At 37.8% G+C, this 19,824-nt stretch overlaps 1 protein-coding gene across 2 annotated transcripts in view; it reads right to left on the reverse strand.

Annotated features, from left to right (window-relative positions):
• The window catches only part of DNAH7 (dynein axonemal heavy chain 7), a 270,159-nt gene that overhangs the window by 215,553 nt on the left and 34,782 nt on the right, over positions 1-19,824 (reverse strand). For both annotated transcript variants that reach the window (XM_030328070.1, XM_030328069.1), the window contains 5 exons: positions 18,131-18,206; positions 16,520-16,645; positions 9,270-9,389; positions 4,585-4,768; positions 3,804-3,983 (listed from right to left, as the gene is read on the reverse strand). In XM_030328070.1, the coding sequence (XP_030183930.1) occupies positions 3,804-3,983; positions 4,585-4,768; positions 9,270-9,389; positions 16,520-16,645; positions 18,131-18,206 (686 nt within the window). The remainder of the gene's footprint in view (positions 1-3,803; positions 3,984-4,584; positions 4,769-9,269; positions 9,390-16,519; positions 16,646-18,130; positions 18,207-19,824) is intronic.

Here is a 19,824-nt window from a genome sequence, read left to right on the forward strand (position 1 = left end):
ATTCAGTCTAATCACAGAAGATATTAAATATCTAAGTTTCATTTAATTTTTTGTTTTCCTTCAAGGCTACCCGGTTGTGTTTTGTTTTTCCAAATGGATGAAAGAACTGTCACTTGAAAATATACGCAGAATAAGAGCACACAAAAACACCCAAATCCACATTTTATTTGTGCAGTTGTAAATGCTAGCTTTCTGAAGGTAGTGCTTGCATTGTATTTTATTTTTAAAAAATAAGCCAGCTCAATGTCATATCATCATATTCTTTGATGACAGTACTTTTTCACCTTGAGGGGTAATCTGTCTAGAACAAAGAAAGATCGTTTACTCATTCATTGACCTTTGATCTTTGATTCTGTGAACAGCAACTAGAGCAGACTAATCCCTAGTTGCACAATGTGCATTCTGCTATTAACATAGGAATAATGGATCAGATAACAATTTTTAATAAGCAAATCTCAAAGGCTCGTCTCCTCTTTTCAAATAGGAGGGCAAGTAAATGTGCCTGCATGGTTTATTATCTTGAATCAAGTTACATTTAAAAATGCATATACTCTACCTCTCATTCAGAAGAGATTTTTAACTGTAACCAACAAAAACTGATCTTTAGTGGATATTCTACAGCATTCACTTGATAATATCAAAGGATTCCTTAGAAAACTGGGTAATTTATTCAGGTATCTGGAGTGCATTTGCCCATTATGCCCCCTAGTAGGATTTTAGGAAATTCTACTGCTTAGAACTAGATGCTTCTTGAGAACTTTAGTGAAAAAATTGTATTTAAAAATTTTTCAAACTATTTATTTTAGTGGGGGGGGCGGAACTGAGAGAGAGGGAGAGACAGAATCCCAAGGAGGCTCCGTGCTGTCAGCGAGGAGCCTGACGCAGGGCTTGATCTCACAAACCATGAGATCATGACCCAAGCCAAAACCAAGAGTCAGACGCTTAACTGACTGAGCCACCCAGCTGCCCCCAAAAAAGTGTATTTTATTTTCACTTTCAGTTTCTATCAAAGATTGTGATAAAAACAGTTCTTATGAAAGTTCTTCCATGAATGCCACTTCTGCAGTTGTTGTCAAAGGTCACTGAAACCAACTTCAACGATCTTACTTGAAGTACCACCTATATTGCTTGTTTCCAAACCTAACTGATCACTAGAAAAATATCCCTAGATGATTCTGGCAAACTATTTCTAAGAACCAACTATCATGTTGAATCCACATCTCTAGGGCAAGAGGTGGTGATGATGGACTTGTATTTTTAAAATGTCACCAGGTGATGGTGACACGTAGGATTTCAGAACATTACCTCATGTACAATATCCCATTTAAGACCTCCCTCTCAAAATCTGATACCAGGAAAAATACCTGAGCAGTCTAAATTAACTGTTTAATCCTAGTTAAAACGTGTCCAATTTTCCTCTTCACTTTAGAAACCAGGAAACTTAGAGCTTTATTTTATTTTAAAGTTTGTTTACTTATTTTGAGAGAGAGAGAGACAGAGAGAGAATCCCAAGCAGGCTCTGCATTGTCAGTACAAAGCCCCTCTCAGGGATCCAACTCATGAACCATGAGATCATGACCTGAGCCCAAACCAAGAGTGGGCTGCTTAACCGACTATACCACCTAGGTGCCCCTGGAGCCATATTTTATAACCATTAAATCATAGCAACTGTATTCATTCAAATAATGGTAATCCTTTACTCCACTTTGAGCACATCTAGTACAGTAAAACCTTGGATTGCGAGTGACTTGTTCTGTGAGCGTTCTGCAAGATGAGTGAACATTTCTAATAAATTTTAACTTGGTAAATGAGCGATGTCTTGCAATACAAGTAGTACATGATCCTGAATGTAACATGATCACAAATGAGTCAATGGTTCTTGAAATTCACTTTGATATACAAGTGCTTTGGATTACAAGCATGTTTCTGGAATGAATTACACTCGCAAATCAAGGTTTTACTGTTATTCTTATTAACTTGTTATATTTGTTTCATAAGCTCCCTCAAAAGTCATTCTTGAAAAAAGGCAGTGTATGACCAGAGAAGGAGGCAGTAGACTGAAATTAAACAAAAGACAAAGTAAACTACGTTTCTCGAGAGACTTCTATTTTTGGCAAAATGAGGAATAAATAACCTGAAAATAACTGTCTAGTTCAAAACATAGAAGTATATTGGAAAAATTGCCAAATTTAGCTTTTATAATACATAGCTAAAGAAGCTAAGGAAACAATAATAGGGCAAGTCTAGGGGCCAAACGGCAGAGAACACGTGAATTGAGAGGCAATTTTGTGCAGAAGTGAGCAACTGCCCTGGAGATTGCTGATCGCTGGTGGCCTAAGCTTTGTTTTCATGAGTCTCCAGCAAAGTGGGCTTATGTGCAGGGGAGGAGAATGGAGTGAGAAAACGGCTGTCAGGAAACAAAGCCTCAAGCCTGAGCGAGAAGGGAAGTCATAACTGATACACCAGTGGGAAGCCAAGAACACTGAAATGTGACACAAAATTTCAGAATGCTGAAAGGTGACAGAACCTTTCAATGAGGGGGCAAAATTAAGGAAAATATCCTGGTTAGAACTTGTTTTTCAGTGGAGAAGAAAAGGATGGCCATCTTAAGAATTTATGACCACCAGCCTGTTCTCAGATTTGGGTAAGCATTCACACGGCCAGTGTTTTCCATGAAATTCTCAGCAAGAATTTTGTTAAAAATCATCCTTGGTAAGGGGCGCCTGGGTGGCTCAGTCAGTTGGGTGACCGACTTCGGCTCAGGTCTTGGTCTCACAGCTCGTGAGTTCGAGCCTTGCATGGGGCTCTGTGCTGACAGCCCAGAGCCTGGAGCCTGCTTTGGATTCTGTGTCTCCCTCTCTTTGTCCCTCCGCTGCTTGCACACTGTCTCTCTCTCAAAAATAAACATTAAAAAAAACAAACAAAGGTCCTTGGTCTGCAGAGGCCTCCAGAGTAAAATACGCAGATTCTAAAGGAACCAATTTAAATTAAGGCCTCAAGGATTTCCCTGCATGAAGTTCTTACATTTGTAAGCCCATAATAAGGTAGAAAGAGAGGAATGTGAACAGGGAAGGGCAGTGGGGAGCAGGGAGAGCTAAAATGTATCACTAATATTCCATTTCTCTAGTTAGATTGTAAGTAGATAGGGGTTAACTTTACTACCACTTAAAACTACACAATAGTCTCTTGGACTCCTGTATACATGAAATATTTGTAAACTATTTTAAAACTAAAACAAGAAAGCTACTGGTTGGAGTTACAAAGCTTGAAAACCTTTCAAATTAAGGAATTAGACACGCTCATTTCATATACTAGATTGCAGTAACTACTTTTGAAATGTCATAGTTCAGCATAGCTTTGCTAAATAAATGGCCAAAGAGAGGAGGGAAGTAGAATCTATGATTTGGAAGTACAGAGACATTACTACTTATGGGAAAAGATATATGAGGAGAGTCTCATCAACTGGGGGACAGTTTTACAGAGCTAGCAAAGTGTAATGGAGGTCTATGGCATGGCCTGTGTGCTACAGCCAATACTCACTGACTGCTTTAAACCTGGTCACAACTTAAAACTTTCCCTTAAGAAAATTCTCAGTCTAGTGGAAGACTAGACTAAGAAACTAGGAATACTGTAAGAGCAGCTAATGGGAAAATAGTATTTTTTTTAATTAAAATTTTCTGATAAGTCAATGTTACTAGGCCATTTATATTATGCAAAGCAGACGATATGTGTCCACAGCTTTTAGAGGTTGAAGTGAATATCATCATGAAAATTCAAACAATCATAATATCCTTGTTACTTACCCATTTGGAATACAATTTGGTCTCAACTCTTGGCACAAAACTGACAGCCTTAATCATGATATCATACACATTTAGAAGGATGTCTATATAGTCATTGAACTCAGGTTCAAACTTAATGGTGTCATTTTCAAGAATCAGCCTCATGATGAAACCTGGATGTTCAAAAGCTCTAACAGAATCCTGCAAAAAATATTCATAAGTGTATGTGAATATTTATATGAATTGGGAGAGACTCAAGAGTGCACTGGTCCCAATTAGAACACATGGGAACTCACCCTTCCTCTTATGCCCTAGACAATTAAGCCAATGAGGAGCTCTACTAAAAAGGTCAAGAGCAATTTCCAGCTAGACTTGTTGGTATCTAGTATTCACTGGGCCTACAGATCCATTATAGTGTCAAGGTTCCAGAAAAAGGAGGATATGCATAGCAGTGGGGCTCTAGAATCACATAAGAAAGAGTCCAAGAGAACATTTAAATTCTTAGGCCCAGCTCACATTCTAACAGGACCTTCTTCCAGAAAGCAAAGAGTTCCTTGCAGAAATCTCCAGCCATCATGACCCAAATTTCCCAATAATAAGAATTTTCACTTCTCTTCACTAATCCGCAGCAATGTGATGAGAATCATATATCCTGAATATTCAGGTTGACGCTAACTTTTTTACAACAGGTAAGTCGTCTAAAGATTTACTTCCTCATCTTCTACTGGTAGATTTTTTTTAATCTTTTCCCTTTTGAAAATAAATTAGTAGATGAATACTAGTGTAACTACACCATACTTACTGGTGGTCGTGCAATCAGGTCTGTGAAATCCTGCATGGAGACCAAAGTGAGTTCCTGCAGCTGTAAAGTCATAAGTGTAGCAGCACAGTTGAAAAAAGATTCCAATTTGGCATTGCTGTCACCAGTTGGCAATTGCTTTTTTTTATTACCTTGGTAATAAATATTCTGCACTTCTGGAAACCACCTTGAAAGCACAAAAGACTTTTAGAAGTTAATACTTTCAGTGAATTACTCCTTTTACATTAAGCATTAACAGTAACTTCTGGACATCCAAAGGTCTTCACAGAGAGCTGTATTGCTCACTGACATTATCCACCCTCTGAAATGTAAGCAGTAGCATATTTCACTTTTGCTAGGAAAAGAAATGTTCATCATAGCCGATAGAAAATGACTCAACAATGTGAAACTGTAAGAAAAAACTGTAAGTCTAACTCCTGAAACTATGATTCCTATACTACTGAAATAAAAACTATTGGATATTACAAAATACTCCTTACCAGTCTCTAAAATGTTCCTCAGGGAACGAATTTGTTAAACGTAAATGTAAATATCTGATTAGACCAAGAGAGTTATTTGGTTCAACCAAATAGGTTGAATTTTATCCTATGCTTTTTCACAATGACTTGAAAACAAGACAAACCAATAAAATCAAGTGTCTATGTTCTTATTCCCCTCAATGTGAAATCCTGAAAGAATGACTGATTTAAAACAAAGTTTCAAATGTGTATGTATCTTTGTAATAAAAGGCTAACAGTAAATTTATAAACAGAAAAATTCAAGTTTTCAATTTATAAAACCACTAACACTACAAAATTAAGGAATGTTAATATTTCTTTCATAAGAGATAATGGATTTTTTAAAGTAGAGTGCACATATTTTTAGGAGTTGCCTGAATGCTCCAAGAGAGATCTAAATATTAAATATATGTATTCATTCCTTTAACAAATACATGTTTAGCGTCTATTGTGCATTAGGAACAGTGTCACAAGAGATATAAAAAGATATGACATCATCCTTTCTCTTATAATAATGAAGGCAATGTGTCATAGCAGAAAGACAGTCTTGAAGTCAAAGGATTAAAATATAATTTTCCATGTAAGTAACAGAGAAGGGTTTTATAATGAAGATGGCATTTCACTGAAGGATGGAAATGAAATGAGGAAGATTGTGAGAAAACGACCTGAAGTAGAAGTAGGATAATAAGAAAAAAATAGGTGGATAGGTGGGGCTAATATATGTGAATCATTTCATTGTCTGTAATAGAGATAATATAAAGATTTCTTCCTAGAATAGGAAGAAATAAATGGGAGAAAGTCTGTAAGGACTTTTGCACAACTTGAGAACTAAACACAAGAAGTTGGCACAGCCTCATGCTCCAAAATAAAGCCATGGTAGATAATTCTCCGGTAAGTTGTCATTGTTTAAGCAATAAATAAAGAGGACAAGAGGCAAATACCAAGTAGTGAAGGGCAAAGCTAGATTAAGAAAGGAGACAGAGAGACTTCCAGTAGTTCAGACAAGAGATGGAATAAGTTTGGGGCTGTATCACTGGAAAAAGCGTTTGTCTTTTTTTTTTTTTAAAAGAAAATCTAAACATTTTTCAGCCATTGTCCCAAAGGCTCCCTATGATGTATAAAACATTTGGTACAAAATTGTTACTCAGTCTTCAAAGTACTTACAGGCTAATGGAGGAAAAGACAAACACATAAATACATATTATAACAGGAAGGAATTCTAACAGAATAAAGTGTCAGAGGTATTCAGAAGGGAGAGATAATTTTCAAGAGGTAACAATAGAGATTTCACAGAAGAAATGTCATTTGGACTGCATATTGAAGGACAGAAGAGAACCTTCTCCAGTAATAAGAAGTACCATAAATAGTGTGAATCACAATATTTTGGTGATGGCATTCAAGAAGCTTTTGTTCTGTTTAATTTCCTTAACCTCTGATTCAATTTGATATAATTACATGTGCAAAGACGGCAATGCTAAGAGGGAGGCAACTAAACAACTTTCAAATTTTCCTAGAATCCCCACCCTACATATAAAAAAAATAAGTAACTATTTTAAAAATCAATAATTGGGGGTGCCCGGGTGGCTCAGTCAGTTAAGCATCTGACTTTGGCTCAGGTCATGATCTCACGATCTGTGGGTTTGAGCTCCGCATCGGGCTCTGTGCTGACAGCTCAGAGCCTGGAGCCTGCTTCAGGTTCTGTGTGTCCCTCTCTGTCTCTCAAAAATAATAAATAAACATAAAAATAAAAATCAATAATTGGCTAAAAAGGAGAACAAAGAGCCTTTACCCATTGAATACTCAACAGTGGTAAGATACAGTTACAGACTAGTCTTAGAAGTTATGTCCTGTTTAACATGACAGTTTCTCCAGGCATGGCCCAAGGTGAAAGCCTTTTCAGAACTGAGAATGCAAGAGATAGGTTAGCTCCAGGTTGCAAAAGACCTTAAAAAAGGTTAAGAAATGTTGACTTATTTGGTCAATGAAAGGTAAGCAATGAATTAGGGGTTAAGATTCATGTGCCAGTAGTTTGTAGGCTACCTGGGAGATTAAAAGAGCCTGCCCCGAGTAGTTGCAATGGGAATAAAGGGAAAGGGGTACACACAGAAGAGGATTCTGAGAGAAGATAAAAAAATAGTTGTTTGTCCTAAGTCTCAAAGAATATAAAAGGATTGAAATCATACAAATTCAAAATCAGTAACAGAAGGACACTCTGGAAATTTACAGATACATGGAAATTAAAAAACATAGTCCTAAAGAACCAGCCAATCAAAAAGGAAATCACAAGGGAAATATGAAAATAATTTGAGATGAATGAAAATGAAAACTTTACCAAAAATCACAGAATGAAAAAAAAGCAATGACCAGAGGGAAATTTATAGTGGTCAACACCTACATTAAAAAATAAAAAAGATCTTGGAGGGGCGCCTGGGTGGCTCAGCAGTTGAGTGTCTGACTTCTGCTCAGGTCATGATCTCATGGTTCATGGGTTCAAGCCCTGCATTGGGCTCCGGGCTGATGGTGTGGAGCCAGCTTGGGATTCATTCTCTCTCTCTCTCTCTCTCTCTCTCTCCCTCCCTCTCTCTCTTCTGCCCCTCCTGCACTCACGTTTTCTCTCTTTCTCAAAAAAAATAAATAAATAACTTTAGGGGGTGCCTGGGTGGCTCAGTCAATTGAGCATCTGACTTCAGCTCAGGTCATGATCTCACAGTTTGTGAGTTCGAGCCCCGCATCAGGCTCTGTGCTGACGGCTCAGAGCCTGGAGCCTGTTTCGAATTCTGTGTCTCCTTCTCTCTCTGCTCCTCCCCCACTCATGTTCTGTCTCTCTCTTTCAAAAATAAATAAAAACATTTAAAAAATTAAAAAAAAAAAAGAAACAGTGGCACATGGACCTAGAAAAATGGGTTTCCAGAAGGTAAGGGTGATAAACCATAGCAACTACTGCGTAACAGCAAAGGATGAGTATGCAAAGAAAGGTCTGGGTTTCGGGTAGAGGTCATAATTAATCATTTACTAATTGTTTCTTCATTGTGGTGAGGTGATGTTCTGCCTTTTAGCCACGATAAACACATTCTGGCTCACTATTTAAAGTATGGTCAGAGTGTTGTCTGAGAGTCAATCAGGAAGCATCAAGAGATACAGCTCATCAGTCTACAACTCTCAGCAAAAGTTTTCAATAAAGGTCTGTACTCTGCTCTGTACTTTGACACCCAATTTACCAAAATTTACAGTAGTAATATATTCCTGAGGTATAACTCTGAAGTTATAGATCAAGAAAATGTACTTGTATTCTGTCTTAAGAGGTCATTTTATTCTCTGTAATGATAGGGTTTCATTCTACATCTCTCCTCTGTTTAACGTTAACTAAATACTAATATTAAATAAAAGTCTAGATTCTTTCAAATAATGCCAAAGATTTGATCATATTAGAGAAGAAAAAAAGATAAAGGAAAGGTTCAGTCTTCAACTATCAGGATATATTTCTAAATAACTTTTGGAAATCATGAAGCCATGCTAGAGTTTCATGGCCTCTGTTATCTGCAATTTGACCTAATTTTAATGTCCTATTTATAATAACCTAATAACCCACGAGAGAAACAGTTTTCCTGTATTGTTTCACAGCATATCATCTGGCACCTAGATCAATAATTTTCATATCTGGCTATTCCATTTTGAAGGGTCAAACCCAAAAGATGTTGAATTAATCATTTGAGAGGTCTAACTTCTCAATGTCATTGTAAACTAATTTAAAGAATATATTTTCTCCACCTAATCATGCTTTAAACTCTTCTGCATCCCCAATCCAAAAGCAAAATCAAAGAGTTACAGTGCCTTATACATATTAATAGATGTCATAAACATCTAGCAAATGGATTAGTTGATGATCATTCCTCCCATTACATTCAACCCCACTCTCAGAGCATTAAGTAGAAACCAGACATTGGGGGAAGAAAGCGCTATAATCATTTTAGTTTCTGCATCATCTGTGCTGTGGAGGACACCTTCTGGATGGACATTACAGACCAAGGCACTTAAAGACATTATATTTAATTCATGAACAGGAATAATTAAAAAAAATTTTAATGGGATTTTCTAAATGCATTTAAAATATAGTTCCCCACCAATCACATTTTTAAACTTGTTTTCTTCCATGAAACTTCAAAACTTTACATTTTAAGTAGAGTCTCTTTGGCAGATTCCATGTGTTTCATGACAATGGTCTGAAATATTGATAGCTCTAATGCATCCTGGCGATTATGAAATTCTTCTATATCAACTAAACGTAATTTTCTGCAAGAGATAAAAATGAACAATAATTAAGGCAGGAGGTTTTTTTTGCATTTAATATTTTTGTTAACTGATCTCCTCCAAAATAGGATATTCCTAGGCTCATTAAGGTTTGTGTTTAATAAAATATTTAAAAACCTGAGATTTTAAAAAGTAATTTTAATTTTAAAATAATTAATGTAATTAAATTCAATAGGAGCACACGATCATGAAATGTCACTGTGAAATAGAAGAGAGTTGACATGTTTTTATTTTTGGTTTCAAACTGGAACAATTAAAAAACAGGAAAAGAGGTGAAGCTCAAAGCTTACAAAGCTCCTAAAACAAAAATTGCACCCACTCTGAAAAGAAAGCAACCTTAGATTTTAGGGTGTCATGGTGTGGCAGAGTTCTCACACGTAAGACCTACTGTATCAAAATACTTTGATCCTGTCCGGTTTTGATTTTTTTTTTTTTTTTTTTTTTAAGAAAACACAGTGCTTACTCTAGTCAACAATTCTCCATACAACTCCTTTTCTGACTACAGTGCTATGGATCTTTGTTATACATGATTTATACCTTTAAGATTTTCTGTTGGGAAAACTGGACAGCCACATGCAAAAGAATGAAACTGAATCCGTATCTTACATCCTACACAAGAATTAACTCAAAATGGATTAAATACTTAAATGTAAGACCTGAAACCATAAAATTCCTAGAAGAAAACATAGGTGGTAAGCTCCTTGACATCAGTGTTGGCAATGATTTTTTTTGGATCTGATGCCAAAAGCAAAGGCAACAAAAGCAAAAAAATAAACATGTGGGACTACATTAAATAAAAAAGCTTCTGCACAGCAAGAGTAAGTCATTAACAAAATGAAAAGGCAATCTACTGAATGGGAGAAAATATTTGCAAATTAAATACTGATAGGGGTTAATGTAAAGAATTTATAAAGAACACATACAACCCAATAGAAAAAAAATCTGATTAACAAATGGGCAGATATTTGAATAGACATTTTTCCAAAGAAGATATACAAATGGCCAAAACGTACATGAAAAGATGATCACTAATCATCAGGGAAATACAAATCAAAATCACAATGATATATCATCTCAAACCTGTTAGAATAACTATTACAAAAAAGATAAGAAGTAACAACTGTTGGTGAGAATGTAAAGAGAGAATTCTTGCGTACTCCTGTTGGAAATCTAAATTTGTGCAGCCACTAAGGAAAACAATATGGAGATTCCTCAAAAAACAAAAAATAGAACTACCATGTTATTATCCAGCAATTACATTTCTCGGTATTTATCTCAAGAAAACAAAAACACTAATTCAAAAAGATTTATGCACCCCCATGTTCATTGCCTTATTTATAATAGCCAAAACATGGAAACAACCTAAATGTCCATTGCAAGATAAAGAAAGTGTGGTACATTTTGTGGTACATAATGTATACAACGGAACATTATTCAACCATAAGAAAATGAAATCTTGCCACTTGAGACATCATGGGTGGACCCTGAAGGCAGTATGCTAAGTGAAATAAGTCAGACATAGAAAGACAAATACCTTTATGATCTCATGTATATGAAATCTAAAACAACAACAAAAACAAGGCTCTCAGATATGGTTGGTGGTTGCCTGAGGCAGAGGCTGGAGGGCAGGCAAAATGAGCATGGGGGGTCAAAAGGTACAAATTCCCAGTTATAAAGTAAGTCACAGGGAAGTAACGTATGGCATGGGGACTAGGGATAATAATACTGCACTGCATATTTGAAAGTAGCTATGAGAGTGGATCTTGAAAGTTATCAACAAGAAAAAATTTTTTATGTATGAGGGTAGATGTTAACAAAACTGTTGTGGTGATCATTTTGCAATATATATACAATGTATACAAACATCACATTATTAGGGTGTATACCTGAAACTAATATGTTACATGTCAATTCATTTTGGAATTCATTTTGCCACTCAGCCACCAGACCAATTTTCCCTGCAGCTCCTTAGTGTTTGACTTGACGCAGAATTCTAGGCATAGGCTATCCATCTTTGAGGTCTTGAAATTGAAAGGCCTTTTCACATGTTTTAGAGTTCAACAACTTTCCATGAAATCCCTGACAACATTTCCCATTTGGTCCATAGTCTGAATTGTTACGAAGATGAGAAGAACATGACCAGATACTCTTATTCTCTCAGGATGATCCCAACAATAACCTAGCAGTAGAACAATAGTTTCAACCACTGGTTTAAGACTATAGGAGTAAGGGAAAAGATTGCTACTTTGCATTAGTTTGAACTTGGTTAGCTAGAGAATAATGTTAGGTTTCTAGGTCTCAAAGTTTTATGATGATGAGTCCTCTAACTGCCAAAATCTCTTCTTCATCTCAATTATCTATTAATAGAACCAAATAATAGGCCAAATCACTCAGGTCCTGAACCCTAGGACCTTTGCTAAAGGCAGATGCCATGTGATGTTCATCACAGGTTGAAACACACCTTGACCCTTGGATCCATCACTGATTTCAAGCAGGAGGGATTTCAACAGTTCAGGCCCAACACTGCACACTTAGCACGAAGTCCGTCTCTGATTTTGTTCTCCTGTTCTCAAACTTAGTATCACTTCTTAAAGGGACCAAGTCACCCTCCAAATTTCACCCCAAGTGCCTGCATTTCTTGTTTGTTCCCTGAATTTTTCCTTTTCTTTGAAACACGTTTTGTTCTTGCCAGTCCCCCTCCCTCGTTACATTCAAAACAGCACACTATAGACCATGTTCTGCACTTGATTTTTTCCCTTACTACATCCTGGACACTTTACACATCAGCGCATTGAGATTGTGTTCATTTGGATTTTACCGCTCTGTAGTATTGCATTGTGTGAATGAATGTACTATAACTTTTTGATATGGTCCATAATTGATGGACACTTGGTTGTTTCCAGTCTTTTATCCACAAATGCCACAACAAAGAACATCATACCTATATCGTTTCCTACATTTTCAGGTGTATCTGTAGGCTAAGGTCTCAGAAGTCAGATTGCTGGACTCAAATGTCAAAAAAAAATTTAATTTTGATAGCTGAATTCCCCCTCAGAAGAGTATCCATTTCTCCAAGCCTTGCCAACTAAATGTGATGGCAATATGTTGGAATTTTGCCAATCTGATAGGAAATAGAAGGATTTCTCAGTGCAGTGTTTATTTCGATCTCTTTCCATTTCTCTTGTGAGTTAGATTAAGCATCTTTTTAATGCATTCAGGGGTGATGGAACTTGTATCTTCTGAATCCTTTGGGTAAGTGAATCCAAATTTCAATCTAGAAACATTTTCTTGGGCTCACCTTAGTCAAATCATGAATTTTTAAAAATTCATTTTATATTTTATTTTTATTTTTTTTTTCAACGTTTATTTATTTTTGGGACAAAGAGAGACAGAGCATGAACGGGGGAGGGGCGGAGAGAGAGGGAGACACAGAATCGGAAGCAGGCTCCAGGCTCTGAGCCATCAACCCAGAGCCTGACGCGGGGCTCGAACTCACGGACTGCGAGATCGTGACCTGGCTGAAGTCGGACGCTTAACCGACTGCGCCACCCAGGCACCCCATCATTTTATATTTTAACATAAGCTTCACTTAGACTTCCTTTTATATTCAACTACTGTCATTCATATTCTATGATAATTTCTACATATATATACATACACACACACACACACACACTTTACACATGTGTCTTCATATATACATACTGTTTTTCAAGCAAAAATACCGGTGTGCTGCATAGGTTATAATTGCATTGCAAATGATATCTCTGACATTAAGTGGGTTCTATAAATCTAACTACTCAAAGACATGAACTTGCACATTCCCATCTACAGAGCATCCCCTTCAGGTTTCCACACATGCATTTTTACAGTCATTCGGATGATTTTTGCATTACCATTCCCTAACCCACTGCCACACATAGAGATGTCCTATATTTTCAAGACCTGCTGAGATTCAGGCCAAATGACTGTCACCTAGAGGAAAGATGCCCTGTATATTCAACACTGGCTCCTACTCCGAGAGGCAGTACTCTTGACTGCCCACCACTCAACATTCACTTAGAAAAGGTGACTCATGTCTACAAGGGCAACTTTGGAGTTTGCTACCCATAGAAGGCAAAGCTTCTTTCTCATTTGTCTCTATCCTGGATTCTCTGAGGTTTGCTTTAGTTGCTGCTACTAATACCTCTGCCGCCATGAACATGGACACCAATTTGGGGCACATCCATTCTTTATTGTGGTTTCATCTCCACTTTGGAACTTTTTCTTCCCTTTCCTCCTCTCGGTTTGTCTCTTGCAAACTTCTGACATTGTCCAACAAAGTGTAGCCCTTTATGAAAAATACGAGGCACTGAAGCCTGGCCTCCTAGCCTCCGGCACTATGTGTTGGTGGATATAAAAGAAAATGGCTCTGGTGGTATGGTGAAAATGAAATGTATTCCTGCATGCCAGCGTCCCTTGTGAAAGGGACACACTACATAGTACGACCTCATTACTGCATGCAAGATTAAACCATGAGTCTTTTCAGGAAGAAGTATTTGAGCCCCAGTATCCAAAAGAAAAGAAATGAGAAAAACACAGTCAAGGAGATAACCTCTCCCCATTCCAAAAGCCAAATTCAAGTGGTCAAGAAATCTACATTAAAACAATGGAAAGGCAAAAGGATGCCCTTTCTGACAATCTGCAGTCTGACCAGCAAAACCATTTTTGTGCTATGTACGTGTGTACATTGTATGGATACACATATGTATTTGGTGATAGGAGATATCCCAATGGGTGGTTATCATGTGTCTTTGGCTGGGCTGGTGGAAAGAAGGGCAGAGATAAGGAAAAGAAAGGCTGGTGGAAGTCAAGCAAAGTAAAAAATACTGGACTTAAATATACCTGATCACATTTACAGGTTTATATAAAGTTACATCTGCATAAAAAACTAGAATTAAAAAAAAATTTTTTTAATGTTTGTTTATTTTTGAGAGAGAGAGAGCATGGGCAGGAGAGGAGCAGAGAGAGAGGGGGACACAGAATCCAAAGCAGGCTCAAGGCTCTGAGCTATCAGCACAGACCCCAATGTAGGGTCGAACCCATGAACAATGAGATCATGACCTGAGTCGAAGTTGGACACTTAACTGACTGAGCCAACCAGGCACCCCTAGAATTTGTTTTTTAAAAAAGGCAGAAAGGGACAGAGTGAGGGAGGTGAGGGGCCTCGGACACCACATGTCATTTTACCTGTGGGAAAACAGAGACCTAGGGAGGCAGGACAAGGGGTGAAATAGAGAGCTTAAAATCAGATGGTGGCCAAGCTCCAGCAATCTTGGATGGCTTCGCTTCCTGGAACGGACCTCAGGGATAGCCCTAGTAGGGCTAGAAGGGGCATACTAAAGATCCTAACTTTGGGAAGAGTTCAGACAAGTTGGTCAGTGAGGTGCCCCTAGCGTAGGTCCAGGGCTTTCCCAGGGGAAGACAACAGCTGCCTTCTGCAGCAGCCACAGCTCTTAATGCACTTCTAAAGACAGCAGCTTTCCTTTGGCTGGTTTTGGGAGGCAGAAACACGTGCTCATTTACTATGCCCTCCTACCTGCAGAGCAATACATGGAACAAAACCCAGGAGACCCTGGAGAACAGGTCACTTGTAACTGGGGCTGCAGTTGTGGGGGTTGAAATGGTTGGGGTGGGGTGGTGAGAATAGGCCCAGGCCACCTTGGAAACAAGGTGCCATCTCCTCTACCATAAGGCAGGGCCCATCCAGGTTCCGAGGTCCCTGAAGGGAAGCCTTCTTTAAAAAAAGTAAGTATAGGGGCGCCTGGGTGGCTCAGTCGGTTTAAGCGTCCAACTTTGGCTCCGGTCATGATCTCACGGTTCGTGGGTTCGAGCCCCATGCCGGGCTCTGTGCTGACAGCTCAGAGCCTGGAGTCCGCTTCGGATTCTGTGTCTCCCTCTCTCTCTGCTCCTCCCCCACTCATGCTCTGTCTCTCTCTCAAAAACAAACATTAAAAAAAAAAAGAAAAAGAAGTATAAATCTGTATTACTTTTGTCTATTTTATGAAAACCTATGTCCACAGGTGCATGTTGCTGGGATGCCCCGCAGTGTCTTGGAAGAGGCCATACAAGGAGGCGGAATATGGAGCAGGAGTTTCTTTTTTTTTTGAATTTTTTTTTTCAACGTTTTTATTTATTTTTGGGACAGAGAGAGACAGAGCATGAACGGGGGAGGGTCAGAGAGAGGGAGACACAGAATCGGAAACAGGCTCCAGGCTCTGAGCCATCAGCCCAGAGCCCGACGCAGGGCTCGAACTCACGGACCGCGAGATCGCGACCTGGCTGAAGTCCGACGCTTAACCGACTACGCCACCCAGGCGCCCCTTCAACGTTTATTTATTTTTGGGACAGAGAGAGACAGAGCATGAACGGGGGAGGGTCAGAGAGAGGGAGACACAGAATCGGAAGCAGGCTCCAGGCCCTGAGCCATCAGCCCAGAGCCTGACGCGGGGCTCGAACTCACGGACCGCGAGATCGTGACCTGGCTGAAGTCGGACGCTTAACCGACTGCGCCACCCAGGCGCCCCAGGAGTTTCTAAACTGTGCGACCACCTGTCCTCAGCCCTAGGACCCAGGGTCCACAATGCCCACCAGCATCCACCTCCAGCCGTGCCAAGCACTTGCTACGTGTAGCTGGGCTGTCCCCACCGTGACAGTGTCTGTGAGGTGATTCATAATCTCTATCAACTTGAAGACCCAGGAACTTCAACTCCTGCCATTCGGGTGGGTAACATTTACTAGGTTTCTACCCCGTTTAGGTGATTGTAGCAGCTAATGTTCTGCGGGATTTAAAACACAGCATGACGATTCAGCCCTTTAACTGTGATTACCCCTTAAACTGTGTGTGGTAATGGGGTATGGGATATGGGGGTAGAATTGGGTTAGAGATAAAAGGCAATGTTCGTGTTTTACCCTACTTCTACATTGCTGATTTAAAACCATGTTTGAATACTGATGTTAAATATGTAGTTTATTGATTTGTAGTTAAAATAGTAAAAGAAATAATTAAGGTGTGACAAAATAGCTTTCATCACTCTTTTGAAAAGAAGCGCCATAAAGCCAGAAGTACTCACTTCAAAGTATTGTGCCACAAATCTAGTACAGCCAACATTGTAGGGTTTATTGCGTTCAAGTGATCCTTAATGTAATTGCTTGCAGCTAAAAAAGATTTCCTCCAAGGTTTTGGAAGAATTTCCATCCTGAAAAGAAAGAAAAAATAATCATTTATCTTTCAAAATCAAAAGAAAGTATTGTTATAGTGTCCTCTTTTGAATAATAATGGCTTCATTTTAATAAAAAGTATGACATATCCCTTGCTGTAACAACAAAACACATAATTATGTATTGAAATACATAAAGGTCATACTTTCTATGGTTCAGTATAATTTTAGAAAAATTAACACATATGAAATTAGACTTGAATCTTTTTTTTTTTTTTTTGAAGTTTTAAGTAATCTTGACGCCCAACATGGGACTCAAACTCATGACCTGAGATCAAGAGTCACATGCTCTTCTGACTGAGCCAGCCAGGTGCCCCATAGACTCGAATCTATAATATATAACATAACTAATTTTTCCTTTAAATATTTGATCAAGTCCACAAATAGCTCATAATGATCAAATAGAAACAGAAGCAGAGGTTTTTCATGTCTTCAAAGAATTTCAAGACACTAAATGTTTAAGTTTTTCTGCTTTTTTTTTAAAACATTTTAAGAACATAGTCCAGCCCACCTGTGGAAATCCCCTTGAACTTAACCTCTGTTAATGTGTAAAGGACGCTTCCCAAATCACCAGCACTAATGTCCTTATTTGAAGACATTTACTGCTTAACTCCTATGACTTGAATAGTCATCCTTAATATATTAAGGATTCGCCATTTTCATCTTTCAGAGTATATTTAAACATTTACATTTGATGCCTACAATTTTTTAATTCTCACTGATTTTAAACACTTAATCTTGTTTTATTATATAGTAAGCTTAATTCAGTTTTTCAGTTGTAGTCGTATTACCTTTACAATTACAAAAGATGATTTTTGTCTTTCCCCAGGAGAAAAGATGTTTTCCACAGAAGATATGTTGGAAGTGGCTAACATATCTTTTTGTGGCTGTTATAGGAAAACAACCTGAGGCACTTTTAAATAATACGAAAGAAAAACTGAATTGTTCACTAAACCATAAAAACGTAAGTTCTATTCTTTAAACTGTTTAAGAGATTTATTCCTAAATGTTAATTATTTTAGGAAAATATATAGCTAGTGGGTTTTTCTATTATATGTTCTATATTTTAATCTATGTAACAAATTGCAATATACTCTATATGTGCATATTTTTTGCAACGTTTGCACTGTGTTTTTACGCATTCCAATTGCCATCAAGCTTTTATACCACTATTATATGTGAAGCCTGTGCTAGTAGCCTTGGAAATACAAAGATCTGTATCAAGTTCTTCCACCAGGGTATTTATGTTTTAACCACATAGATATCATCTGTCTGCCTACCCAACTATCCCTGGATTTGTAAATGTAACATATTAGGGCTTAAATACATAAGTATAATAAGAATAATCAGTTGTATATGAGGTATGTAAGTTATAAGCATGTACATGAGAAAATATAACGAGTGTGTGAATCTACACAGGAATGGTCACATAATCAATATTCTTTGAGAAACTTGATTACTTACTCAGCACGATGGGGTGGAAGTTCATCTGGTTTTTTATCATCCTCTTTTTCTCTAGGATCTTTTAAAACAAAATCAACTAAAAAGAAAATTGAGAAGATCTGGTAAATAACCTTATGTTAATTACAGTATATTTCCAAGCAATTGCAAAACTAATTGCACTAAAATCAATTATTTAAATTATATTATTTAAAATAATGGAGTAATTTGTGCATTTATGAATATAAAAATATTTATGAGAAAAATCTGCAATGTGTGTGCCTTTGAGAGTATGTGTTCTCTTAACAATGTGTCCCTATTATTTCATTTGAAAATAATGATTGCTTTTAAAATTACATTTTCCTTTATAGCTATTCCACCAAAAGTAGTTCTCACTGAAGGTCAACAATACAATCATAGTAGTTTCCTTTCACTGAGGAAACATACATATTGCTTTGTTCTCTTTTAAGTTGCATAAAACAATCCAGTTATCAAATCAGTAAAGGGAGCTACACTTCAGCTTCTATCTTCTGTGGTCATATTAATTCACAGTTAACTCTAATTTTCCTGTCCTTTAAGATGCTCTAAAATGTAAATATGTTATCACCCCTCTGCTTAAAATCCTTTGGTGACTCTCCTTTAAGTTTGAATGCTTTAAAGAGAGCTAGAAGGCCCTTCAGATTCTGTCCCCTTCCCAAATGCACCCTATGCTTTGGCCATCATGACCACTTGCAAGCCCAGAAGGGGCTTTCACATGTGTCTTCCAATGTTCACACCATTTCCTCTACTAAGCACACTCCCTAGCATTCAGTTTGTGTGTCAAGACGATTTAGGCACGTCCAGAGTTCTTCCTACCAAATCAGGCATGAGCTCTTCTCCCTTACAGCATGTCCTCTGTTTCCCTCCTCATTGTGCCTGCTATTTTGTAATTAGTGGTTTGCCCATCTCCCTCATTACAACGATGAGCTCCTTGGGGGTGAAGATTTGGCTTTTTATTTTTACATTACCAGGACACTCAATAAGAGTCTCAAATCCAGTAAATGCCCTCCTACCCAAAAGGAATCTGGGCAACTCCAAAACATGATGATTTCTCCAGTTTTAAAGATGACATCAATTATATCAGGTTTATAATACCGATTAATTGGAGAACTTTTTCAAAAAATATATTTTTGAGAAAGAGTGCATGAGCAGGGGAGGGGTAGAGAGAGAGGGGGCAGAGAATCCAAGGCAGACTCCCACTGACAGCAGCAAGCCCAATGTGGGGCTTGAACTCACAGACCCTGAGATTGTGACCTAAGCCAAAGTTGGATGCTCAACCAACAACTTTTAAGTATAGATTCGAAGACCCTGCCTCCAGAGATTTTAATTCAGATGGGTTCAGAAATCAGGATGTTAAAAATTATTCTGATGATTAGTCAGCCTTAGAATCTATCAGTCTATGCCAGGACTCTGCAAAATTTTTATGTAAAGGGCTTGATTATAAATATAAAAAATACTTATATATTATTTATGATATTGATTATAAATTAAAAAATACAGAGACAAGGTGTCTATCACAACTATTCATCTCTGCTCTTTTAAAAAAAATTTTTAACATGTATTTATTTTTGAGAGACAGAGCAAGACAGAGCATGAGTGGGGGAGGGGCAGAGAGAGAAGACGACACAAAATCCAAAGCAGGCTCGAGGCTCTGAGCTGTCAGCACAGACCCCGATGCG

This window comes from Lynx canadensis, chromosome C1 (assembly GCF_007474595.2).
Source record: "Lynx canadensis isolate LIC74 chromosome C1, mLynCan4.pri.v2, whole genome shotgun sequence".
In the NCBI taxonomy this organism is placed as follows: domain Eukaryota; kingdom Metazoa; phylum Chordata; class Mammalia; order Carnivora; family Felidae; genus Lynx; species Lynx canadensis.